Source organism: Xenopus laevis, chromosome 4S (assembly GCF_017654675.1).
Source record: "Xenopus laevis strain J_2021 chromosome 4S, Xenopus_laevis_v10.1, whole genome shotgun sequence".
NCBI classification, from domain to species: Eukaryota; Metazoa; Chordata; class Amphibia; order Anura; family Pipidae; genus Xenopus; species Xenopus laevis.
Genome location: NC_054378.1, coordinates 69838787 through 69866363, shown reverse-complemented (window position 1 = coordinate 69866363; position 27577 = coordinate 69838787). Strand labels below are relative to the sequence as shown.

At 36.5% G+C, this 27577-nt stretch overlaps 1 protein-coding gene across 17 annotated transcripts in view; it reads right to left on the bottom strand.

The window, feature by feature from the left end:
- ptprf.S (protein tyrosine phosphatase receptor type F S homeolog) overlaps positions 1 to 27577 on the bottom strand; it is a 325862-nt gene that overhangs the window by 84615 nt on the left and 213670 nt on the right. For all 17 annotated transcript variants that reach the window (XM_041561420.1, XM_041561424.1, XM_041561429.1 and 14 more), the window contains exons 3-4: positions 10724 to 10869; positions 9548 to 9689 (exon numbers count right to left, since the gene is read on the bottom strand). In XM_041561420.1, the coding sequence (XP_041417354.1) occupies positions 9548 to 9689; positions 10724 to 10869 (288 nt within the window). The remainder of the gene's footprint in view (positions 1 to 9547; positions 9690 to 10723; positions 10870 to 27577) is intronic.

Genomic DNA, 27577 nt, shown 5'->3' with positions numbered 1-27577 from the left:
TCTGAGGAAGACTTACAGACATTCACATTACATCAGTTTATGACCATAATACATATAATCCCCCTTTCCTGCATTTCAATTTCAAGTGGAATCCAAGCAAGACATATTTTGGACATATACATGGTATTACCTAAATTGCATGGTAGTCCGGAGCCTGTGATCCTTTCAGACCAGTTAAACAACTTAAAATATTCCTTTGTTATAATTTCCCCAAGTTCCAAAAAGTCCGTAAAATATGGTAAAAAAAAAAACGAGGGGGTCTCTGGAGAAAGGTGCCAGGGACAAATTATTCCAGTTCCACCAGGAATATTGGATTATCTTGTGCATCCTCCTCATCAATAGTAGGGTGGAATGACAATCATCATCTATTTATATAGGATCAGGGAGTTAGGCAGAGCTTTACATAAAATAAGCACTCATATTAAGTAGCAAGACTAGGAACAGTAAACCAGAGTATATAGTACACATAATGCATACCACCCCCACCCCCCAGCATGTATCCATAATAATGAACCTCCTGATGATGACATTTAGGTGCTTTAGCAACACCTAGATCATGCCCTAACCACTCCCCTTTGCTCTTTCCCTGCTCTGTATGGTAAAAACACATTAGAAATTAATAAGCATTAAGCTTTTACTAAAGAGTACTATGAATGTAGTAAAAGGCCAAAATACTACAATGGTGTCTTCAGAACTTGGATCTTTAAAACCTGCATGTTAATATGAACACCATTATATACCACATATTTTTTACACCACATTTTGTTTTATAAAAATTAGTTGCAGCCATATCTGCTTTACACAGTGCAAGCTTACTATGGGTAATGTGCCTGATAATTGTGATTAATTATGGTCAGTTACAAATATCTCAAGTAAAATTCATCTCTCCAAAAATAAAGATTAAATCAATAAACTATCAAATAAACTGGTTGCAAATGAGCAAATATCATTCATAATAATGATAACATGTAGTAATTTTCTAAGCAGTCTTTGCATTTGCTGATAGTGTCGTCACCTAGATTCCTCACTGCCTGTCTTCAATACATTATTAGTGAACACAGAGGAACCAGACAGTTCTGTCCATTTTATTTTTTGAATAGCCACTGGGAGCAAGTAAGGACGAGACAGCTGAGCATAGCAGAGGTTGCTCTGTGATGTCAAGGTTATAGAGCTGAGCTGGCAGACACAACACACCAACCTCATCTAGCTATTTGTTAGATTTTTAATTTCATTTCATCCTGAGGCTAAATGAAAGGTTAGATTCTGGTATGTTTCCTCTAAATGATCTTGCCAAACTAAACGGACTATATAGTTAAATGTAAGCTGCCAAACATAAGCATTCTCTTTATTATTACACAGTGTAAGCTAAAAATGAAGAGCCACAGTAGAGCATAGTTTACTATGACATGTAAGAGTATAGCATCCCAACACATACTATGAATAGTCAAATTCGTAGTCTGTCCGTACCATATTATCAAACAAGGTTAATAAACATTTTTTAATGTAAATTTTATAAGCATTATTTGCATAAACCATCATGTTATAAGATTAGTATATCACAGAGGTGAAATGAAAGATCGTCCTCCCCACCCCCCACCAAAGGCAGTTTTCAAAGAGGCAAATTTATTTTAAAAGCTAAATGCATACTTGGTTAAAGAACACACAGGCATAAAATATCCATTTCATGAAGAAAGTTTTATAATCCCTTTAAAAACTTCTACTTTCTGCACATCCCTGCTGGCACTGAAGAATTATTGAACAAAAGGCCAACACATGCCACAGTCCTGATACGTGTAGCGACCAATAAGCAATTTGCATTCTTTATTCTAACTACTGACCCTAATCTAACTGCTAATTGCTTGTTTTAGGTTACAGGAACATAACCTATACAGTAATTCTGCATAAACCCAACAGTTCTTAATTTATTATGACAAAAAAATGGAGAACATCAGGAAGTGTATGTGCAATCAGTTTATGCCAATCATAGCTTTATGGCAGCCTTGGTTCTCAAGTCTCTGTCCGCGCAGCGGAGCTCATGGGCACCATCTTCTTCTCTTTGGTAATCTTCGTGAAGTGAGTGGCATAATAGCACTTGCGCAGTTGGAGCAATCTTCCAGTTCGAGACAATTGTGCATGCGCCGAAATAGATGGAAATTGCCGAAAGAAAGGAAGAAGACACCAGGAAGAGAAGAAGGTGGCGCAGACAGCTCAGTTGTGCTCACTATTTTAACAGGAGACAGAATTCTGGGGCAAGACTGTGCAGGGGGAGGCAGGGGGGGGCAATGGGGACTTAATCTTGGGGGGTTTTGTTCTCCTTTAAGGGTGTTTTCTCTGTCTGCCTTTTTTCTTTTTTGCATATTGATAAGAATATCAATTGTATTTTTTTGCCTATGCTACCACACCTCAAGTAAAATCAAGAGGTTAAGAATTGCTCATAGAGGCATTTTGGTTAGGTAAATCTCTCTTCCCCCAGGGCATAATTAGCAACTGTTTATCAAATGCATAACAGCTACTACATTTCATCAACCGGCTAAAATGTGTTTAACAGCTAGGAAACCTATAGGACAATGAGACATAACCCACAAAGCCCAAATTTATATGATGCATTTAATTTTGTAGTAAAGAACAGGGCTTATCACAAGTAAATTTGGCATGCCAATTTGTGTATAAAAAAAAAAATAAATAAATAAATAAATAGGAGCTCTGTAGCATCTTATTCACTCTACTTTGTATACAGCTGTGGAAAGGCAAATAGCATTTAATACTACTGAAAAGTGGAGGATAGCTGCCATTGGCATATGAGCTGCTCTTTCCTAGCTTACTTCAGTTAACGGTTTTATCCCAACCACTAATTGCAGGTCCTTTGGTTTTATAATCAGTCCCTGTCCCCCTATTTTTCTTCGTGGCTGTTAGATGAGGGATGGCAAGTTGCTTATCCACCCTTCTCAGCTCTCTAACTATGCATGACTTGAAGGCAGGTAACATACAGCGCGCAGCCACACAGTCCCAGCTAGCTTTGAGCAAGGACATATTATGCAGAATATGCAGCCGCTGCTTCCTCAGACATCCATTTGTAACTGTCAAATGTTTATCACTGACAAATCTGTCTCTTCCAGGAAGATACTCAGGATGCAGATAAAGGGGAGCATGTAAAAGGCAATATTTATGGAGCCCAAAAATAATTTTGACATAGCTCCTTACTATAATGCAACAAAAAACAAACAGTCACATCACTGAGAAAATACAACAAACGAACATAACATGATTTAAGATTAAAAAAGCATGGAGCAATATATAATGGGACTCATTCATCATTATGAAGCATTACTAGTGAGATCCCATGGGGGGGGGGGATCTGTGGAACAGCTGCTTTTTAACAAAGGGGCAAAAGTAACATTTGATATTAAGTGTTTCAGGCCCAGATTTGTGGAGAGGCCAAGGCCTGGCCTAGTGCGCGTCCAGGATTTTAGGGGGCGGCATGTTGCCCAACCACACCCATACAGGTTCAGAAACACAAATTTTCCATGAGCCAATTCGGTCCTGATGAAAATTTGCACGAATAAAGGGAGGGGATGGGGGCGATGAATAGCAGTGGGCCTAGGGGCACCCTCTATATAAATCTGGCCCTGAAGATGTTTAAAGAAACAGATTCCTGGGACAGTCTGGATTCTGAAGATATAACAGAAGATTGAAAATATTTTCAGATTATAAATGGGGTACGACTATGCCACGCAGACAATTTGTAGTTTTAGAAGTGCGACGGGCTAACTTGAATACATAGTAAAGGAATTTGGTCAGGTCTCTAACCCTAAATGAAAGGATTATTTATGAAATACATGATTTTAAATCATATCATCACCTGCACACACAGAAGAGGTTTACAAATTGAATGGGTTGATAAGCAGATGAAATACGCGAACAGGGCTAAATAATGAAAATCTCATATTAGTAACAGTAATCGGACTGTGGAATTTGTTTCCAAATGAAGTAATGATTTAAATCCACAAGAGCAATTCCTAAAGGAAAAGACTGCTGCATCTTTGCAGGCAATGGAAACGACAGTCAATGCTAACTAATATTATATTCTGTTTGAATTTGGTTTTGATAAACAGAAAAGTTGCTTAAGTGTAGAAAGCCACCATGTGATATGGTCATGAGTGTGTACAACATTTTGGCCAATTAAGGCAAATGTATTTTATATATTTATTTATTTTTTATACTCTATATTATCTATGCAATATGATTCTGCAATGTGCTTTATTTTGTCTGTGTGGAGGAAGTAAAGGTCCCCATAGACGCAAAAAATTTTCTTTGGTTAACGACAGATTTTATCGAAATCCGACCGATCCGTCAAATTATCGTGAAGTTAGTGGGAATCTGTCAGAAAATTGATCCGCCAGGTTAAAAAAATTGTATCCGTCCCAGTGCAATCTATCTATGTTTGCAGGAACAAGCCGGCAGCTACCCTAAGTTTTCCTGTCGATAAAACCTGAAATGGTCTTTTTAGTTGACAGGACAAATTATACATTTAAACGATCATTTCACGATAATCGTGGTCTCACGATAACGAAAATATATTTTAAAGATATATGGCCAGCTTTAGAGAGAGAAAATAAGAAAACATGGACAATGCATTTCATGCAGTGTACAGAGTATGCAATGCTATCAAGTCTGTGGTATTGTAGCAAATGGGCATGGTTACGGAAGTAAAACTGTTTAAAGTTTGCAGAGAAGGATTGCTCAGAATGCATGGAAAGAACCTATACCAACTGCCAAGCAGATTCAAGCTTATCTTCAAACACAAGGGGCAACAGTTTCAACATGTGCCTTTCATGGCCATCTCACTGAAAGGGGACTTTATGGCAGGAGATCAAATAAAACATCTTACTGCAAACAGAAAAGTAGAGGAAAGCCCAACCTGAGTTCACTAAAACACACCTAACCAAGCCAACATGCCCTTTGGATAGATGAAACATCTTTGGTTATAGGACAAAATGACAGTCAACAGTCAAGTCAAGGAGGACGATCACTGGAGCAGTTTGCAGAGGAAGAGTGGTCCAAACTGTTAATAGGGAGATGTATAAAGTAAATCAATGTCTATAAGAAACACTTTTTCCCTTATTCCATCTAAAGGGTGTGCTACGAAATATTAAAGGAAAACTATACCTCCCTAACAATGTAGGTCTCTCTAAAAATATATTGCATAAAACAGCTGATATGTAAAACACTGCTTCATGTAAATAAACCATTTTCATAATAATATACTTTTTAGTAGTATGTAACACTGGGTAATCATAAATAGAAAATTGCCATTTTAAAAAAAATAAGGCTGCCCCTGGGACCCTAGGATTCACGTTGCACATAAACAAACCATACAAGTTAGGTCACACGAGCCAATTAACAGACAGAGTTCTGTTTTTTGTGCTTCCACACTTCTTCCTGTTACAGTTAGAGTTGCAGTATTTCTGGTCAGGTGATCATCACAAAATGGTGGTTCAATGCAAGAGATGTAAAAGGGCAAGATTTACTTAAATATACGAGTTTGGTAAGGTTCTTTAATATGCCACTTAATGTAATATAAACCATCTGTTGCTTAAGCATTAATGTTGGGGGTATAGTTTTCCTTTAAGTCTAGTTCTTCAATTTGTATTGTATTGTGTCATTTGATTCAGTAGCAATACAGAATAGAGGGATGGTTGAATGAAACAAAGATAAATGCTACCACAAAACACTGACAAAGTACATAATAGGCAATTGTTTTAAAACTTATAATATGAAAAAAAAACTTAATCAACATAAGGTTGGGTAGGCAGTTAAACAGAAAGACTCTAGAGTGGAGACAAGTCTGAGATGGTTGGATTCATTTTTGCAGATACAAGACACATATGCTGAAGTAAAAAAGGGCATATGTCAGATTAAGGGAAGAGTTCCTTGCTCAGCAATCTAAAAGCTGTTATGACTCCCAATGGGATACGGCTGTATATTAAGCACAAGTCTTCATTCTTTGACTTACGTGGCCATCTTGTCTAATGTATTGTAATGCCTACTCAAAAACATTTATTTCATTGTACCATGACTGCTCTGAATCTTACCGTGGGAATTTGTGTCACTTTATATATTATAACCCTACCCCACTCACGCATTGCCCCCCCCCATTTCTGTACTGCTTCAGGTCATAATTGAAAAAGACAGAAAATGCTCAATATGACTCATGCATAATTCAGTTATCAGCTGCCCAGGAGGGAAAGAAAAGAGAATGGAACAGAGGTAATATGGCATTTCTCTCTATTTCTATTCCTCTCATTTTCTCTCCGCATCAACAGGAGAAATAATTTTCAATTACTCAAAATGTGTGCACAAGTTCACTCTTCCCAGAAGAACTGTAGAAATAGAAGTGAACAGAACTGGCAGGAACTAAGCAGGATAAGGAATACACATAACTACTGCACTCAGCTACTGATGGGATCTTCACTGAACTCATAGGGAAAGAGCTAGATGCAGCCTTACTTCTAGCACAAAAAAGCTAAATACAATTAGAGCTCACTTGAAAGAGTGTCAAGATCTAAAGAATATCACACAGAGGCAAGGTTATAACTTTTCGAAAGCCACCTTTCAAATACAGTCTCAACTTGTTGTTGGGCAGTGAAGACGCTAACCAATGTATCATGGGACACGTATGCGACATACTCCACATTTTGCGCACCAGGCCCAGCATCCTTAGATGGATAATGACATACTTTGTTGTTCACACCAAATAAATGGCAACATGCCTCATATGCTTATTTCCATGGGAAATGCCTATACAGCTGATACTTCTTCTTGTCATAGTACTATGAAGCACACAAAGGATTATGGAAGAACTATGGAAAATAAAATACTCGATTCCTAAGATTACAAAACATACTTTAAACCCTTAAGAGAATAAACTTTGTTTAAACACCATATGAAGAGTGGCGGGCAATATTTCTAAAGTCATGACAAGGCACGTTTAAGAATTATATTTTATTGTATTGACAAGTTACTTCAGAAGGCGGAAGCAGTTGCTAGATGACCACGAATAAATAGCATCATCTTGTAAAAATAAATCCTCTGTGGAGACTCTTATCTGGCTTTTATTTTGCACCCCACAGCACTATATATGCTTTAAGTATGCAAAATAAACTGCATAGTGAGACAGTGCTAGGCACAGCAGTAACCTGTGTGGACTAAGGGAATATAGTCGACCAATCTAACTATTCTTCGCAACATCCCCCTCTGCAAACTATATGCCACCTGTATTCCCTATCATGTGTACATCTGTGTTCAGCAGCTACAATCCCTCTAGTGGTCTGGGGAAGAAGAAGTGATTTGTCACAACATGGCAGAGCTGAGGGAGCCCAAGGACAAGTCCAATTCATAGGACAATGTTGGTGAAGATTAATTACAGGAAGGGGGGGGCTCTACCATAGCCTGACCTTCTGGTTAAGACATACTTGCAATGATTAAGTTACATATGCTAAAGCTACTCTCTTCAGCCAGATGCTCACCCCAAATACAACTTTCTGCAGATGTGAGAGACAGTCAAGTGTGTTTTGGTTGGTAGACTTGGTTTTTCCAACATATGTTATATAACTATTATAATTCCTTTTCAGAACTTTTTTTTTTTGTATCTATTAAGTATGCTCTTTATGATGTACAGGAAAAATAAATAGTGCAGAAGTTTTCTGCAATTTTCACTTGAATCATTCTCAATTACTAGTACCATTTCAAATAGAAATGTTAAATAAGCTGTTAATGTGTTTTATTGTGTACATGAAGCCAATAGGAGTGGCTGGGGGATAGCCTGAAGGACAATTAGGACATTATATGGTATAATTGCTTATTTGGTCTCCTACATATTTTTTGAAGCCACATTAGAGCAAACTTTGGAGTTATTTGTTTGTGGTCATAGATATAAGCAAGATGATTGATAACACAATGCACAATGCTGATATATTAGTTGCTATATTAAACTATATTAGTTTAACCTTGTTTTTAGCTTATTGGTTTAGGGGGGCTTTGGCCACATGTCAAAAGTCTGAAACCCAGTGACTTAGAGGACCATTTATCAAAGGTCGAATTTTGAATTCATGCAGATTTTTTTTAAATTCGAATATATTCACAATTTTCGACTGGGAGGTTGTTTAAGAAAAAAATTGAATGTCAAATATACCGAATATTTAGAATTAGGACTGTTTCCATGGTCGAGGTATGATAAATGTCACATTCCAATTTACATTCGAAAAGGGGGATTAAAATTTGAATGTGTGAATTTTGACATTCGAAAATTCTAATTTCAATTTACTATTCGACCCCTGATAAATCTACCCCTTAGATTTACATTTACTGCAAAAGCTTGCGAACATTATGAAAGCAGTAGGTTGGGAAAATCTGCTTAAATGTTCAAAATATTTTGGCCATGTTTCTACATGTGTATTTCTCAGTAGAGAATAGCCCATTTATTAAAGTCATGAACTTTGGGCACTTTCTCACTTAAAGGAACAGTAACACCAAAAAAACACAACTATAGTTTATATAAACCAGCTGCCTTATAGCCATGGGGGCAGCCATTCAAGCAAAGGATATACAGTAGACAACAGATAACTTTGGAAGAATCCCATTGTATACTACAGAGCTCATCTGTTATCTTCTGTGTATTGTGTGCCTTTTCTCATGTTTCCAGCTTGAATGGCCGCCCCCATGGCTACATAGCAGTATGTTTATATGAACAGGTAAGGGACCTGGTATCCAGAATACTTGGGACCTGCGGTTTTCCAGATAATGGATCTTTCTGTAATTTGGATCATGTAAACATTAACTAAACTCAATAGGCTGGATTTGCTTCCAGTAAAGTTAATTATAACTTAGCTGGGATCAGGTACAAGGTACTGTTTTATTATTACAGAGAAAAAGGGAATCATTTAAAAAAAATTTGATTATTTGATTTTAATGGAGTCTATGGGAGACAGCCTTTCTGTAATTTGGAGCTTTCACTATAACGGGTTTCCGGATAATGGATCCCATACCTGTACTATATGTGTGCTTCTATACACTCGTACACTCGTTTTACCAATGCAGTGCAACACTACATTTGTTTTTACTTTAAAACACTATTTTTTTATGTTAGTGTTCCTTTAAAGGCACATGTGGCATTTAACAAGATTCCTCTTAGGTGCAACTACAGAGATCTAATTTCCTTCATCTGTCGCCACTTGAGAACTCTAAAAAAAGTTCAACCTGCTTGTCACTTGCATCTTCTGCCATATATAATGAGAAGTGGTGACAAGCAATAAAGGGCCTTTCGACCTTTCAGACTATGTCAAAATTTCAAATGTGTTGCCTAATTATTTTCTATAAAAGGGCTAGATGCATATACAGGTAGCTACACATAAAATGAAAGGAATTTGCTAATAGTGCTAAAATAGCCAATCATTTTTCCAAAAGTACTATAAAGCAGCTTTTTGAAGGTCAACATAATTAACAAACTTTATAATTTATTTGAAAATGGGTGATCTCTCATGTATCTTACCTTCCAGGACTGTCAGCTTAGCACTGCTATTGATCTCGCCAACGCTGTTTGTTGCAGTACACTCATATATTGCTTCGTCTCTATGTACACGGAGAGGCTGAATTCGAAGGACAGATCCTGATCCATCGTCAAACTCGATTACCTAAGAAGCAAAAACTGTTATAATCTGATATTCTCAGCTTTGCTCTACTTTAAAAAATCTGCAACAAGCTAAATTTTCCACTTTATCTAAATATACAGAGTGTATTTCCATAGTCATAAAAAGCTAAAAATACATTATGCTATTGCCATTGATATCTTTTTAGAGCTTTCAGGTAACAGGTTACATTTTTATTACACTGTTTAAAGAGAATTGTCTCCTTTAGTGTAATTCTAAAAGTGATTACCAATGACTGGCTATTCTAGTGAGAATGTCTTTAAATAAGAAATAGATAAAATGCTTTCCTATTTAGCCAAAAAGACAGATGTGAGGAGGGTAGTAACCTTGAAAACGAAGAAAGCAGATTCTGAAAATATTAAGTACACTTCTGCATGGAGCCTGCAAATGAAGCCTTTTCTTTGAAGGCAATTAAGGATAGCTTGAAAAAAAAACTTCCAAACTAGGGAGCCACAGACCTCTATTTTTTTCTGCCTTCTAGTCCTAAACCGTCTTTTATGTTCAAAAACCTTATTCTAGTTTGAAAACGCACCCCCCCCCCCCCGAACAAAAGCAATCAAGAGTTGAGGCATAGGAACACAAATTGCAGGTATTTGGCAGTAAAGGGATGCTGAGGCATAAATGTTCAAACTGGATAAACAACCAGCAAGTTTTGTTATGGCCTTTACAGCAAGAATGAATCTTAGCTGCTACCATCTACTATACCAAATGATAGTGTTTAATTGTGTTAAACTGTCAGATCAAATTATTTGAAATAATATAATGTTATATTGCAGGATGATGATATTAACTAGAGAAATTAATTATTCATATTACACCTAAGGGAACACAAAAGGGAGGTGATACACAATACACTTGCTTGTTACAAAAATATAGCTGGCTGTTGCACAGCTGAGATTTTTGTTTTTGTTTTAATGCATAATACAGCTCATTAGCTTCCCATCAGAGCACACCGTTCAATAAACAGTAGGGATGCAAAAAGGTGTCTTCAATTTTTAACTGACTGAATGGACAATTACCTCAAAGCGTTGGGAACTGACTTTCTTCCCCTTCTTCATCCAGGTAATCCGTGGCTTGGGGTCTGATGTTGCTTGGCATACAAAAGAGGCCACGCCACCTGATATTCCAATCTGGTCATCGGGCTTCCTGACAAAGACTGGCTCATCTGCAGCAATAGATATAAGAACATGATGATTGGACAGAGTACAAGAGGAATATCCTTCCATTTCATATAAACACGTGCGGTCTAAAGGCAATGCTTTAATAATAACATTTGCACAACAGCGATCTTATCACAACACACACTAAACAATACACACTCAAAAAAATATGTATTCCTTAAATGGCTAGGATTGTCCGGAAAATGTAAAACACATAACCCATGAGGAATGTACTTATGGTGAAGCTCTTTTTCACCTGTTCTTTCTACAGTACCCTGTAGAAACTCTCCAAATAAGGATCATTTTCCTAAACAGGAAGATATATATTGCTAGATAATCACATCTATCCCTCCCTAGACTGAAATGGCATAGATTTACTTTCTCAAAAAGATAGGAGTTCTATTAAAAGCTACTGCCAATGGCAAAATACTTTATTTGCTCCTTTAGTCAAGGCCTATTAAAAGTCTTATTTTATAATGCTGCCAATAGAAAATATATGCATGGTTTTATGATTAACATTTCATGCAGCTAATCACACTAAATATTAATACCAGGAACAACAGCATTTTACCCTCCAGTATTTGTGGATTTTTTTGGCAAAGAGAAAATCTGACCGAGAAGGGGTTATTGTAAGTGGAGTATTTACTCATCACCCAGGTGAACCGCCCTGAGCCCTCAGCTTGGGGAGCGGACAACCGTAAATGAACCTGGTGGCAGGCACTCAAATAAAGGCAATCTTCCAACAAATTGTAGAAATCAAGTAGAAAAGATTTATTGTGTCCTCCGCCTTACGCGTTTCGTGTTACAAACACTTAATCATAGGCTGATGATTAAGTATTTGTAACACGAAACGCGTAAGGCAGAGGACACAAATCTTTTCTACTTGATTTCTACAATTTGTTGGAAGATTGCCTTTATTTGAGTGCCTGCCACCAGATTCATTTAAAGAGAAAATCAGAACCAAAAAAAGGAAAGTAACCATGAAAAGAGGTATATACAATTTACAGTAACATAATATACACTGTGAATTAGAAGAAACTGGTCCAACACCATACAGACTAAATTGGACCAATCTATCAATAACACAGTATGGATTAAGTCTTGGCCACTGCTCAGCATGACCACACAAGGCAGACACATTTAATGGATTTACATGGCTAGAACAGCAGTAATCTGTCTATAATCAGTCAATATTTGAGGAATAGTATCAATGGAAATATGTCAGGCTGTGATAACAGTATTGATCATAGGGATAGAACCATGGAATAATGATTTGCAGGAAGCTACACACCTCTGGTTATAGCCGCTAAGAGACAAACATATAAACATATAAACAAACATAATATAAACTGTACTGTGGTCTTTCCATCATGCAGATGGCATGGTTACTACACAATTTAAAGCAGAACTACAGAAAAAAAACTTAGCTTACTATATTTTAAAAAACAAAAAAATAACAAAGACGAGTAAATCAATTTGTTGCCCAGGGATTCTGAAATCTTAGTAGAGATTACTTGTAATTGTTATGATACATTTAAGACTGAAAAGAAATTGGACTCATCATGAATGCATCTGCATGTATGCAAAGTGGATGACCTTGAGATTTCCATTGTGCCCCATTAAGGGTTACAAAACACTGTGAAATTGCATTCTTTTCTAGGAATGTGTTCTGTTCCATGTGATTTATTTAAAATATATTTATGATTTGCAGTAGGATAGATTTCTTTTTTACCAAGGGCATATTAAAATTACTCATAACTATTGTATAATGAAAGTGTTACAGTTACACAGGATAACAGAATGATGGCAGTGGATACCACAAATTGTTAAGTTTCAGTTTTTTAATGTAACCGGTTCAATATATATTTTAAAATAAACATTTGTGGGGAGACAGTCTACACCTTAAAACGGTTATGAGCCATGTGAACATGAAGCAACACAGAGTCTCTGCAACAGAATTCTATACCAATTTCAGTTGTATAACTGGTTGGTATAAATTGTATCATTTTAATTCCTCCTAACCTTGTGGGCGGATGCTTGTGTTATATCTTTATTATATACATATTAAGGATGTTGGGTCATTTACATTTTAGTATGCATCAAGACACAGAAAGTTCTATTTTGGCTTCATCCATCCACAAAGCATTCTTCCAGTATCCTTCTGGTTTGTCCACATGATCTTTAGCAAACTGTAGACAGTAAGCAATATTTTTCGTTTTGGTGGGGGGGGGGGAGCAATGGCTTTGTCTTTGCTAACCTGCCATACACACCATTGCTGTTCAATGTTCTCCTGATGGTGGACTAATGCACATCAACATTCACCAAACTGGGACAGGCCTTCAGTTGCTTAGAGGTTACCTTGGGTTCCTTTGTAACCCCTCAGACTATTAGACACACTGCAGTTGGCGTTATCTTTGGTGGTCGAACACTTCTGGGTAGGGCAACAATGGTTTTTTAATTTTTTCCATTTTTACACGGTCTGACTGTTGATTGGAGTGCAAACTCTTTAGAGATAGCCTTGTAACCTTTTCCAGCTTTATGGGCATCGGCAACTCTTTTTCTGAGGTTCTCAAACACCTTTTTTGAGCCATGATATACATCCACAAATGTGTTGTATGTGTGAACAGGCTTTGTTGGATTCCCGTTCTCTAAATAAAACAGGGTCTCTCACTTATACCTTATTGTCATCCCACTGACTACAAACCCCAGCCACTGATTTCACCTTCAAATTATGCAATAATTCTAAGGATTCACTAACTTTTGCCACACACAGATATGTTATTCAAGCATTTTTATCAATAAATACATGACCAAATATAAAAATGCATGTTTCATTTGTTGAACTAGGTTTTCGTCATCGATTTTTAGGACTTGTTTGAAAATCAGATGATGTTTAGGTCAAATTCATATAAAAACATAGCAAATGTTAAACTTTCAAGCATGACTGTATTTGTGCAATCTGTGTTAGGTTGAGGGATCATTAGTCAATTATTTCCTTGCCCTTACAACTTTAATGTGGTAGGACCAGTTTGCTTTATATTATTCTACTTATACTCAGAAGTTAGAGGCTTAACTTGTCAAACTGTAGAACCTCACTAAAAAAAATATTTCACAAAAACTATAAGAAATAATAAAGACTATTTAAAAAAAAAAACAGATTCTTTAAACATCAGATATGTCTAGATGACATTTTTAAAGTCCTCCTTTAAGAATGTAGATTAGCCATAATTTACTATTACGTGCATCCCATCCATCAGATGTACAGAGTAACCTTGTCTACATGTCCATCTTAATATCAATTGTTTTTTTCATTGATAGCACTATAAAAAAAAAATAATGAATACATGCTAGAATTTAACTTGCTACAAACAAAATGTGTATTTTAATGGCAATATCACTGTTTGTAATTAAATACACTGGTTTGGCAGAGGCAACAAAATGTTTGCAATACGACATAAATATGCCCCACTAAAAAATGTTCTTGTGTGTAATTTCTGTTAAAAGGCACATCAAGCTGGTTCTGTAAATTGTGGTGCTGTCCTATCAGAAGTCATAATCGCCTCCTCTTTCTTGAACATTAGAAATTAGCCTGTTTCAAAAGCTTTCTTCTCCTCCATTTAATCTGTCAGCCAACAGGAAACATGATCAGTTCTCTCAAACCTCATGTAAAAACTTATGTGCTCACTCATCACTATAGAAAAAATGAAGGTAATTCCTACATTACTCAACAAGAGAAAACCAGTCCCCAGTGTTTGCTTATATCACAAAACTCTATATGCCTAGGAGCCTGGTGTGTTGTTACCAGCAATGCTCAAGGGCAAGGAGAGCTAGGCTAGGCTAGACTGATGCAAAGACCACATAGGGCTGCCAGCAGATGTTTTATTGATTAAACATATCCAAACACTACTCCAGCCAGAAGTAACCCCACGGAATCTAGGAAACTAATGAACAATTATAATTATTAGCATAAATAATAAAAGAACTTTCAGTCAATGGGCAAAACTTAAGAACAGTAGATTAAAACGGAGCACTTGGAAAGTCCCACATACCCCTCCCTACTTTTAATTAAATTCTATATACTGTACCCATACCTATACTAACTATAGAGCTTAGTATGACAATAGCCTTTGATATTATGTCTGTCCAAAAAATCATCCAAGCCATTCTTAAAGGCATTAACTGAATCAGCCATCACAACATCACCCGGCAGTGCATTCCACAACCTCACTGTCCTGACTGTGAAGAACCACCTATGTTGCTTCAAATGAAAGTTATTTTCTTCTAGTCTACAGGGGTGGCCTCTGGTACAGTGATCCACTTTATGGGTAAAAATTGTCCCCTGCTATTTGTCCATAATGTCCTCTAATGTACTTGTAAAGTGTAATCTTGTCCCCTCGCAAGCGCCTTTTTTCCAGAGAAAACAACCCCAACCTTGGCAGTCTACCCTCATAATTTAAGTCTTCCATCCCTCTAACCAATTTAGTTGCACGTCTCTGCACTCTCTCCAGCTCATTTATATCCCTCTTAAGGACTGGAGTCCAAAACTGCACTGCATACTCCAGATGAGGCCTCAACAGGGACCTATAAAGAGGCATAATTACGTTTTCATCCCTTGAGTTAATGCCCTTTTTTATGCAAGACAGAACTTTATTTGCTTTAGTAGCCACAGAATGACACTGCCCAGAATTAGACAACGTGTTATCTACAAAGAACCCTAGATCCTTCTCATTTAAGGAAACTCCCAACACACTGCCATTTAGTGTATAACTTGCATTTATACTATTTTTGCCAAAGTGCATAACCTTGCATTTATCAACATTGAACCTCATTTTCCAGTTTGCTGCCCAGTTTTCCAATTTAGACAAATCACTCTGCAAAGTGGCAGCATCCTGCATGGAACCTATAGTTCTGCACAATTTAGTATCATCTGCAAAAATAGAAACAGTACTTTCAATGCCCACCTCCAGGTCATTAATAAACAAGTTGAAAAGTAAGGGACCTAGTACAGAGCCCTGTGGTACTCCACTAACAACACTTGTCCAATTAGAAAATGTACCATTTACCACCACTCTTTGTAGTCTATCTTTTAGCCAGTTCTCTATCCAGGTACAAATACTATGTTCCAGGCCAACATTCCTTAATTTAACCAGTAACCTTTTGTGTGGCACTGTATCAAATGCTTTAGCAAAGTCTAAGTAAATCACATCCACTGCCATCCCAGAATCGAGGTCTCTACTTACCTTCTCATAAAAAGAAATTAAGTTAGACTGGCAAGATCTATTACGCATAAAACCATGCTGGGACAAACTCATAGTATTATGATTTGCTATGAAGTCCAGTATCTTATCCTTTATTAACCCTTCGAAAAGCTTTCCTACCACTGACGTCAGACTAACTGGCCTATAATTTTGAGGCTGAGAACGGGATCCTTTTTTGAATAGAGGCACCACATTAGTAATTCGCCAGTTTCTCGGCACTATGCCAGATCTCAATGAATCCTGAAAAATTAAGTAAAGAGGTTTGGTAATCACAGAGCTAATCTCGCTAATTACCCTGGGATGAACACCATCTGGCCCCCGGACCTTTGTTAATCTTAACATGTTCTAGTCTTTTTTGAATTTCTTCATGTGTGAACCATGCATCATTAGTTGTATTACTAGAATTGGTACTATTAAGAAGGAAACCTTCACTTACTGGTTCCTCATTTGTGTAGACAGATGAAAAATATGAGTTCAGAATCTGTCCTTTTATTTTGTTTTCATCAACCAGCTGACCCCCCTCTGATAGTAAGGGTCCCACCCCTACCTGCCTCATTTTTTTACTATTAACACATTTTTTTTAGTGCTTGCTGCAATATCCTTTTCTATATCAATTAGAAAGCTTACACATTATCATTGAATAATGTATTACATTAGGTTTTTAATAACTGCAAACTTTGAAGATCATCTAATTTGTGTTTTATGGTAGGAGGGCTGAAAGGAGGTTTTGAAGTCAAAGCAACGCAATACCATTTTATACTTATTACACAAACATATAAATACACACAAACGTTTTGTGGCTACAAAAGCGTGTGTGCGTTTTTCAGAGCCAGGCATGCAAAAATTGCTGAACTTTTTAAAGGGCCCCTGTTATAATGTTATATATGCTAAATATATTATCCCCAAACCGAAAATTGCGGGCTAATCTAGGCCGAATTCCAATTGAGGGTAACAGAAGCCTCGTTTTTTTTTTTGTTTTTTTTTTAAATGCCCCATGCCAACATTAGGCCCCCCGCATTGGGAGGTAGCGCCCGGTTTTAGCAGATATGTTGGGGCTCACACATGCATACTGAGCAAATGCTGCAACTGACTATGCATAGTGGAAAAAAAAGGTTATATTTTATTTCAACGTTGAAATAAAATATAACCTTTTTTCACTATGGAAGTCCTGTGAGTGCGGTTTTTGCTGTGTTGGATAAGTATCTTCGTATAACCAGCACCAAGGCATCGGGTGATTTTTTTTTTTTGGAGTGCACCAGTTTATTGTTTATACCAACACATAGATTTATCCATTTTCCCTGTGCCTGTCATGTATGTTTCTGCACTCAAAAAGAGTTCAGAAATATTAACAGGCAAAGATGTAAAGGGATTCCGCTGACAGGAACAATAAGTGCAGTGTTCTCAACCTCTATCTTAGAGCTGCCGTAACTTTGCTAGCTTGTCAGGAGCAAGGTTGCCCATTTTACACAGGGTGACATCAGCACAAAAACCTTGAGCTGAAAATGTTTAAGAGCATGGCTGCATTTTAGAACATTTTCTGAGAGAGAAAAACTTGATAACTGTTGATAAACCGGCCCACAGGCAACTGCAACAATTCTAAATGTAAGTCTATTTTCTAAATAATATACCTGCAGCACAAAACATAGCATTAAAGGGGTGCTTCACCTTTAAGTTAACATTAATATACTATAGTTATAGTTTTGTATAGTTTTTAAATTATTTTCCTTCTTTTAAATCTTTCCAGCTATCAAATTGGGGTCAGACCCCATCTAAAAACAAATGCTCTGTAAGACTACGAATGTATTGTTATTGCTACTTTTTATTACTCATGATTCTATTCGGACCCTCTCCTGTTCATATTACAGTCTCTTATTTATATCAATGCATGGTTGCTAGTAACCAGATTGCTGAAATTGCTAAGCGGAGGGGTGCTGAATAAAAAGCTAAATAACTCAAAAACCAAAAGTAATTAAAAATAAAAAACAATTGCAACTTGTCTCAGAACATCACTCACTATATCATTCTAAAAAGTTAATTTAAAGAGATAGTTAAGAGATTGTTTCTACAGCAGTGTTGTCCAAATTCTGTAGTACAGAGGGCCAGAATTTTTCTGGCTTATATGGTGGAGGGCAGATAGTGGAAGCCAGTATTGACCAATCCCATTTTAAATGAAACACATTTTAACCACACCCATGTTATGTCAATAATTTTTAAAACCATGTACACACTCACCAAAAAAAAAAAAAAAATGGTTGGTATAGGGATATCACTCATATGGGAAAAATTTAAGTCATACCCTTAAATATACCATAAACTTACCCTTAAATCCATATGCCCCCTCCTCCCCTGTGGATAACATGTCAAAAGTTAGATTTTAATTATAAATTATAAATGTGCACTCAAAATGAATTTGGAGGCTATACATTTTAGCTATTGGTTCAGCTGAAGGGGGTTCACTTTTCTGGGTTGAATGATAAGGCATACAGCACTAAGCAAGGGCAAGTATCTCCTTGCTATAATTTTTTCTTCACTTTTAAGAGTGAAGCCATTTAGTTGTGGTAAATAGTAAGAGATAGATTCAGTTCTATCTATATATAGATGATTTCTGGAAATTCACTTTAACAAAGGCCATAAGGCACAAAGAGATGCTTTTTTTAAAAAAAATTATAGGTCGTCAATTTTAGCAAGTTCATGTATAAAGATATACAATTTCCATAACTGTGGAATTGATTATGCAGGACAGCAAATACATTAAAATCTATGTGTAAAATAAAAGCGCAAATTAAAATATATAGAGATAGAGATAGAGATATATATATATATATATAGAGATATATATATAGAGATATATATATAGAGATATATATATAGAGATATATATATAGAGATATATATATAGAGATATATATATAGAGATATATATATAGAGATATATATATAGAGATATATATATAGAGATATATATATAGAGATATATAGATATATAGAGATATATAGAGATATATAGAGATATATAGAGATATATAGACATATATATATATATATATATATATATATATATATATATATATATATATATATATATATATATATATATATATATATATATATATATATATATATATATATATATATAGCATATATCAACTCTTCTATATTTGTCTATTGCCCCAAAGCAGAAATTGCAGAAAACAGAGCCACTCTCTGATGGGTTCAAGGGCGTGACTGCTAAATATTTACAATATTTTATCAATAACAACTCAATGTATTACAAGAACAATACTGTTTGGTCAATCACCAAAGAAAATTTAGAAATCACTTGAATAGAAGATAATTGATCTCTATATTCCATGTGGCTCTGGTAAGTAATATCTTATTACATACAAACCAAGTCTTTAATTAACCAGGCCTGTATTTAGGATAAATAACAATGGTCTCCCTTTGCACAAAAGTCTGCAGTTTTTACAAGAATCCTTTAAAGAGATACTGACACCATAAATGTAACCCTTTTTTACATCTACCTTGAAAATTGACTTTGCATGCTTCTTAAAATTTTGCCATAAAGTATTTGCCCAGCTTGACTTATGGGTAACATTTAATGTACATTCTTATTTTAAGTAGTTTTTTTAGTGTCAGTATCACTTTAAGGTTATCCATATTTTTATAAATAGATAATACGCTCAGGACGGATGTAACATTTCCAACTATTCTATCGATTTCTTATCTCTAGCAGCTGAATCCTTCATTTGTTTTAAATAAATTCACATATGCCAGTATCTATATCTGTTCTTTGAAGAAAGAACTTACACAATACTGCTTAGTATGGAGGCTGTTTATGTAAATCAGTGATCATGATGGATAGAAAAGGAGGAGAACAGAGAGATGAATGACTCCATCTGGTGTATCCATGGAGATGCTTCTATCCGGGATGTAAGATCAGCTTTTTAAACACCTTAGATATTATGGCATACAGTACATTAAATATTGAATTTTGTGTAGAAGACAGACAAGTGACAAATGTCATCGTAAAATCTTTTTTTTTTTCCCTTTAAATCACAAATATTCATCTCATTAATTGTATTGAATGTGAGAAGAGTGGAAGTGTGTAAAACCCATAAAGGCTTGGTAATACGGGTGGAAGATCTTTGTTGAGGGGGGGGTGGAAATAGTATTTCTGAACTGAAATAACCCCCCAAAAAAAGCTTGAAGGATATGTTCTACGAGAAATGTACACTGGCACTCGCTGCAATTCAAGCAGGGAAGACCCCTTGCGTATTTATTCACAGGAACGCAACGTTTCAGGGCTATACCCCTTTGTCATGGGGTATAGCCCTGAAACGATACGCAAGGGGTCCTCCCTGCTTGAATTGCCGCAAGTACTTTTCTCTGAGATTAATTGGGAGGGTGCCGATCCCTCCAACACTGAGCACCAGGCATCCAGAATTGAAGGCCAGGGTGTGCGAGCTGGCCTACTATACAATAAGGATATGTTCTACCTCAGTTCCCAGTATATACAAAAAAGTATGAAGGATGCAACACAAAGCACAGTACTTATCTGCTACTTATCTACTTATCTACTTATCTGCTTATCTGCTGCTTATCTGCTAAGGAATAGATATCTAGCACTAGCACTGCGTTTCCATTCATACTTTTGCTTTTTTGTAAATTAAAACAGATACCACTGTTTTCTACATAAGCAGGCCAACATACCATGCATCTTTCCACAAAACAAAGCCTTTAGTCTGACCCTCCTGGTACATTCAAACCTCTAAAGCAATAAAAGTCTCAGTTACCAAGTTGGTCATCTCTGAGTTTAATATATGAATACCTTCAAGAACCATGTGATTCTTTAGATGAGGTGGGTCCAAAATCCAAATGTCATATAGATAATGCACATTTTCATCTTATTATATAAAGGAAAGAAACCAATTTCTAAAGATTAGAGAATGTTCACCTAGGGAATTGATTTACAATGGGTTATCCATTAGAGATGGTTAGTGAAAAAAAGTTATGAGCATCCTAATCCATTTAAGTGACAAATCAACATAATCTCTGCACACAGCCTTTGCTAAATTGTTGACAAAGAAATAAAAACCTTTCTAGTGATGGGTGGAAAAAGGAACATTTCCATAAAACGTTACACACAGATGAAGCCTCTTTAGAAAATCAGCTGTCATGTTGGACAAATCTATTCCTTGTTCCAATGTTTACTATCCTAGAAAAGGATAACATATATGGAAAGCAAATCACAGAATGGAGTAGAAATACAGATCTTTAGTAAGAGAACACCATTATCTAATTAGTTATTCTGAATTGAGAAAGCCAGTTGGATGACTGGTGAAACATCTTTAAGAAAAACACCAAGTCCAGTTGATTCTATAGATATACCATTATCTAATCTGATTAGCTCCAATAATGGCAGCTAAAGGTAATAACGGTGACTGGACACCAGCTGGGAAAGCAGCATTATAATGTGAATAAAACATCTGTATGTTGCAGTCTGATATCAGGAAAAGTGTCTCAGCCCATGCTTTTAGGGAAATGACAGTTTAGTGACAAAGTGCATTCTCTGCCACTTACCATAAATGATTTGCACTTGATAAATGCTTTACTGATGACTGAATATACAAAGTACTTTTATTAAGGCGCATATCAGTTCTTTTAGACATCTTAAAGGAGAACTAAAACCTCCCAAACCTCAGCCCCCCCCCCCCACTGGTCTCCATCATGCTCCTCAATATAACCTATTAGCTGGTGCTTACTTCCATATTAGACCTCCGCCAGACAGGAGACACAACAGAATTATTCCAGTTACTATAAAACGAAGCTGGACACCAAAAACAATATTTTGCCTTTTGAAAGGAAGGGTAGATTTACACACATATGATTTAATGTATAGGTTTGCACTTTAATATACAAATGCTGCATAATATTGGGATATTAAAAGCTCCCGAGAGTTCTGGCTGTCTAACAGAATTATAAAGCCACAAACCATACATAATGGCATCCTGTATCAAATAGCAAGTCATTTGGCCCAGTATGTCTAGGTTGGGGTGACAGAACACGAATCTCCAAATAGACAAAATAAAATAAGGAAGGTTATGATTTTGCATGTAAGATTGGGCTGATTACCGTATATACTCGTGTATAAGCCGACCCGTGTATAAGCCGAGGTACCTAATTTACCTAAGAAAACTGGAAAAATGTATTGACTCGTGTATAAGCCTAGGGGCCCCATGTCAGATTTCAAAATGTGAATGTGACCCAGCCGCAACAATTGGGGGACACTGGGCAGGTACCTGTTACTGTCTGTGACTGACTGTGTCGCCGACCGGATTTCATGTTTGCTTCCCTCTGCCACCCCTATTTCATGTTTGCTTCCCTCTGCCACTTCCCCCCCCATCTGTCGCTCTCCCCACCCTGGCTGCTCTTCCCTCTGTCCTTCCCTCTGTCACCTCTGCGCTTCCCTCTGTCCTTCCCTCTGTCACCTCTGCTCTTCCCTCTGTCCTTCCCTCTGTCACCTCTGCCCCAGCCGGACTGCCTGTGACTGCCTGTGTCGCCGCCCGGAGCAGGTCCAGGAGCTCCGGGCGGCGCGTCCTTCCCTGCCGGCGTTCGCTTTCAAAATGGCGGCGCCCATGGCCGCCACGTGGGTAGCGGCCGGCGCCGCTACCCACGTGGCGGCCATGGGCGCCGCCATTTTGAAAGCGAACGCCGGCAGGGAAGGACGCGCCGCCCGGAGCTCCTGGACCTGCTCCGGGCGGCGACACAGGCAGTCACAGGCAGTCCGGCTGGGGCAGAGGTGACAGAGGGAAGGACAGAGGGAAGAGCAGAGGTATGACCCGCGTATAAGCCGAGTTTGAGTTTTTCAGCACATTTTGGGTGCTGAAAAACTCGGCTTATACGCGAGTATATACGGTAACTGTAATAGTTACATAGTTAATTTCAGTTAAACAAAAAGAAAACCTTCAACCCCTCTGAATGAACCCCGGTTCACATGTATAACATACGTTAACAAACCTATCTATATATTCATAAATATTAACGGTTTATACCGATAACTATATTAAATAAAGAGCAGATCCTAAGATCACTATAGCCTGGGATAAGTGATCCGAGCACTTTCGAAGGTATTCATAGATTCTGTCATCACAACATCACTGGGAAGGGCATTCCACAACCTCACTGCCCTCACCGTTGGAAGAAAAGGTAGAAAATATCATGCACTATTACTCTTGCAAAGAGTAATCATGTCTCCTTGCAAGCACAATTTCTCCAGAGAAAACAGCTCCAAACTTGAAAGCCTTTCATAGAGTGATGTAAGGCATGGAAAGATATTATCAAAATCTTTATACTGTAAGTGAATATAATATGAACAAAATGAGAACAAGAAGGCAGGTATAAAGATACACAGTGCCATGGCATTATTGGAATCAATCCAGCAAGGACACCTTTAGTAGACTTTATTCTTTAGCATATTAAGTTCCTATGGCAAATGTTGACCCCAGATTTCTGAGCCACGGCAATTTGAAATCTAGACATTTCTTCTTAAAATGGAAACCTGCTCAATTACACAGCAAAAACAGATTTAACCTGACACCTTTCTCAGAAGTTACTGCTGGATTTTGTGTGGGAAAATGGGTTCTTTTCCAGGTGCCCATGAAATGAATACCTTTAGGCAGAAAAATATTACCAGAGTCCAGTCATATACTAGTGCGAATTGATACTATTTCACTTTTACTGCCTTTATTTTGTGGTTTCATCCAGAAAGTAAATGATTTGGGAAGGCTGTATCACCTTGTTAATAATCACAAGCTTGGTTTAAGGACTGTTACATGCAGTAGTAATAGATGGTGTTATAGGGCACTGTACACAAAACTGGATAAACTGCACATAATAATTAGTGCTTTATCGTATAGATTCACTTCAGGCATGAGGTGCCCTAAGGCAAGAGGCCAGAATAAAGTTAAAACAGTAAAAGTGTTGTGCTCAAAATGATCCAGTCTATTTTAAATCACTGTACTGTGCATGTGCATATTGCCAGAGGACCTTAGAGTTAATGCTGCAGGTTACCATGGAAAATTTATATTTCTAACTAGATATCGTTGGTGTGTAGAAGAAATGGAGCATCAGAAATTCCCATCACATGCAGCTCCTAACGCCACTCCCATGTCAGTGGATAATGTGATTGCTATTTGTGAAGTCTTTTTTGTAACCCAATTAACTGACCGCACCAAAAAAAAAATGTTTTTTTAAAGGAAAGACAATATAATGTAGTGTTGCCCTGCACTGGCAAAACTGGTGTGCTTGCTTCAGAAAAAAAATATAGTTTATATAAACAAGCTGCTGTGTCGCCATGGGGGCAGCCATTCAAACACGGACATATTGTAGAAAACAGATAAGAAGCATCCCATTGTATGATAAAAAAGCTTATTCATTATCTGCTGTGTATCCTGTGCCTTTCCTCTTTTTTTCAGCTGTAAATGGCTGCCCCCATTGTTGCACAGAAGCTTGTTTATACAAACTATAGTTGTGTTTCTGAAGCAAACTCACCTGTTTTACCTCTGCAGCACAACAGTACATTATATTTTCATTACTTTAGCAAACTTGAATTTTTTGGTGTTACTGTTCCTTTAAGTCACAAAGGCAGTTGTTCGTCTAGTTACATATAGAAACCATTCAGCAGGTAGCACCAACTGGTTTAAAAGCATTTTATTGGTTGCTATAGATTACTGCACCTGGGCAAAATTGCGGCTTATATTATTCATAGGGATAATTCTGTGTTCTATACAACTCACAGGCCCTTCCATGCATTTTCTAAAAGGAACCGTCTGTTGAATGTCAAAAAAAGATATATAATAAATATATATATTTTATGAATAATTATGCACTGTATCATCTAAAAGCTGTATAGTGCCATGTAAGTTTATTTTTCTACTGTTGCTCAAAAAATATTTTTTTGGTGCGAAAGCTTAGTGTCACCAAAAGGTATTCCTATACCTGCTTTTCTTTACTGTATGAATTACAAAAATGTAATAAGAAAGATAAGGGATCTATTAGCCAGAAAATCACTATTCAAAAAACTTCAAATTAAAGGAAGACTATCTCCTATTGAATCTCTCAAACTATTGTCTCCATGTTACAAAATGATGTTACATGTGTGGGCCTCAAAATTTGTGTGAGCAAGCATGTGTGTATTATACATCAATTGGGAGTCCACATCTGATTTCCAACTTAGTTAAGCCTAAGGGACTCGCCTCAGTTCTCAGGCAATTATATGCAAAAGATTCCTTTATCAAAAGATAACTGTTCCGAGGCTTTTTTCAGTAAAAAAATATCATTTTATTTAGATAAGCGTTAAAACTCAGATACATACTGACCCCACCAGGCCCACCTTACGCGTTTCGCACCCTCCGGCGCTTAGTCATAGGTGTATCCAATATATGGATACACCTATGACTAAGCGCCGGAGGATGCGAAACGCATAAGGTGGGCCTGGTGGGGTCAGTATGTATCTGAGTTTTACGCTAATCAAAATAAAATGATATTTTTTTACTGAAAAAAGCCTCGGGACAGTTATCTTTTGATAAAGGAATCTTTAGCAAGCATGTGTGCACAACTTTTCTTCAGAAGGAACAGATAAGTGTTTAAACTTTTTTGGTAGGTATGGTGTTAAGGATACAGTGTACATAAAGCAAAATTCTAAACATGAAAATGGAAGAATCAATTCATTTTAAATATTATGAAATCACTGCATGATGTAACAAGAAATAAATATAAAACAACAGACTAACTCCTTGGTGTGCAAAAGGACTACTGTATGGGTCAGATTTATGAAGGGTTGAATTTTTTTTTTTAGGTCAAAACTCTCAAATTCAAATTGTGAATTATCCAAACTCCAGATTTGAATTTTAATTCAAATGCAAATCTTGAGAGTTATCATACTCTGGCCCTTTAAGAACTTTAATTTGACTATTCGCCACCTTAAACCTGCCAAGTTCATGCATAAGTCAATGGGAGACATCCAGGGACCAATTTGGACATGTTAGTAGCCTTCCTGACATTCAAGTTTTGTTTTTTTTTGTTTTTTTTTGAAAACTCAAATTGAGTTTAGTCAAATTTGATTCAAATTCGATTTGTGTTTTCGAGTCGGTAAAATGTATCCGAGTTTCAGATATTCCATTTTTATTTTATAATGAACCCCCCCCAGTAGATTTTAGGGTATATTCGAATTTAAAGGAGAATTAAAAAAAAACATGAATTCAAAATTCTAAAAAAAAACAAAACACCATTTAGTGTTACTTAGTCATATATAACAAATAGTACAGTATTAAAAAAAAAAACAACAACAAAAAAAAATGCAAATGAGTTGTAATTTTTGCTGCTGTATGATGCATCTGACTTGGAATACATTTTTGCTTAATTTAGATGAGGAGTATGCATGATAAGTTTAACAGTATAACCCACATTTGGGTTTGACAGTATCAAAACAGTAAATTCCAGGAAACCTTAAAACCAACATATTATTTCACAATTCCCTTTTCCAATGGCACTTACAAGCTATAGTTTCATCTCTCAAACAGTGAGAATGTTTAAACTTTTCCAGACTTTTCCAGTGCACTGGCTAGAAATAAACTTTTTGACCTTTTACTTTCAGAATTAATCTACTAGATAGTGGTTTTTCCTGGTTTGTACTTTTCTTTAAAATAAAAAAATTATGGCCCAAGAATATTTTTACATGGCAATGAAAGGCAAAAACATCTGTTGACTGATTCATATGACTGCTCATGTAAAAATACTTATATTTTGGAAACTCACTACCTCTATTGGACAATTCCTAGTGAAATGTAAAAAAAATCAAGAGAAAAAGCTAAATTGGGAACAAGCATTAACTTACTGAGGGGTGGGCAAAAACACATTTAAATATTAAATGAGTAGTTGCAAACTCGTCAGTTGCAATATAAAGTATTTCAATTGTAAATTTAACCAGCCTATGATACAAGTCTGTATATAAAAAATGTTCTAGGCTTTGCAATCCTTCACCTTATAGACCAAGAATACAGTGTTTCAAATAGGAAACTTGTAATGAGAAAAAAAATGTTGAAATTACTTCAGAGATTACTGGGGTTCAAAACAATATCGCAGACATAACAGTCAATGTTTAGGTTATTCGAAGATCAACTATTGGCTGCCACGGACAATATTTGTAACCATAAACACAGCAAAATCAATATTACTCAAATACTCAGCTTTGTTTGTATGAATTCAATGTAAATGATACAAGGTTAATCAATAGCATGCAAAACCATAGCTTCTGCAAACTAGTGGCAATGGCAAACATTCCAAAAACTGTAAGCAAACAAACAAAATATAAATACGCGTGTCTGTGACCAATAAGTAATATTCTTTATAAAGCAACATCAAGACACAAGAGTCATAACTATATTAAGGACTCTTG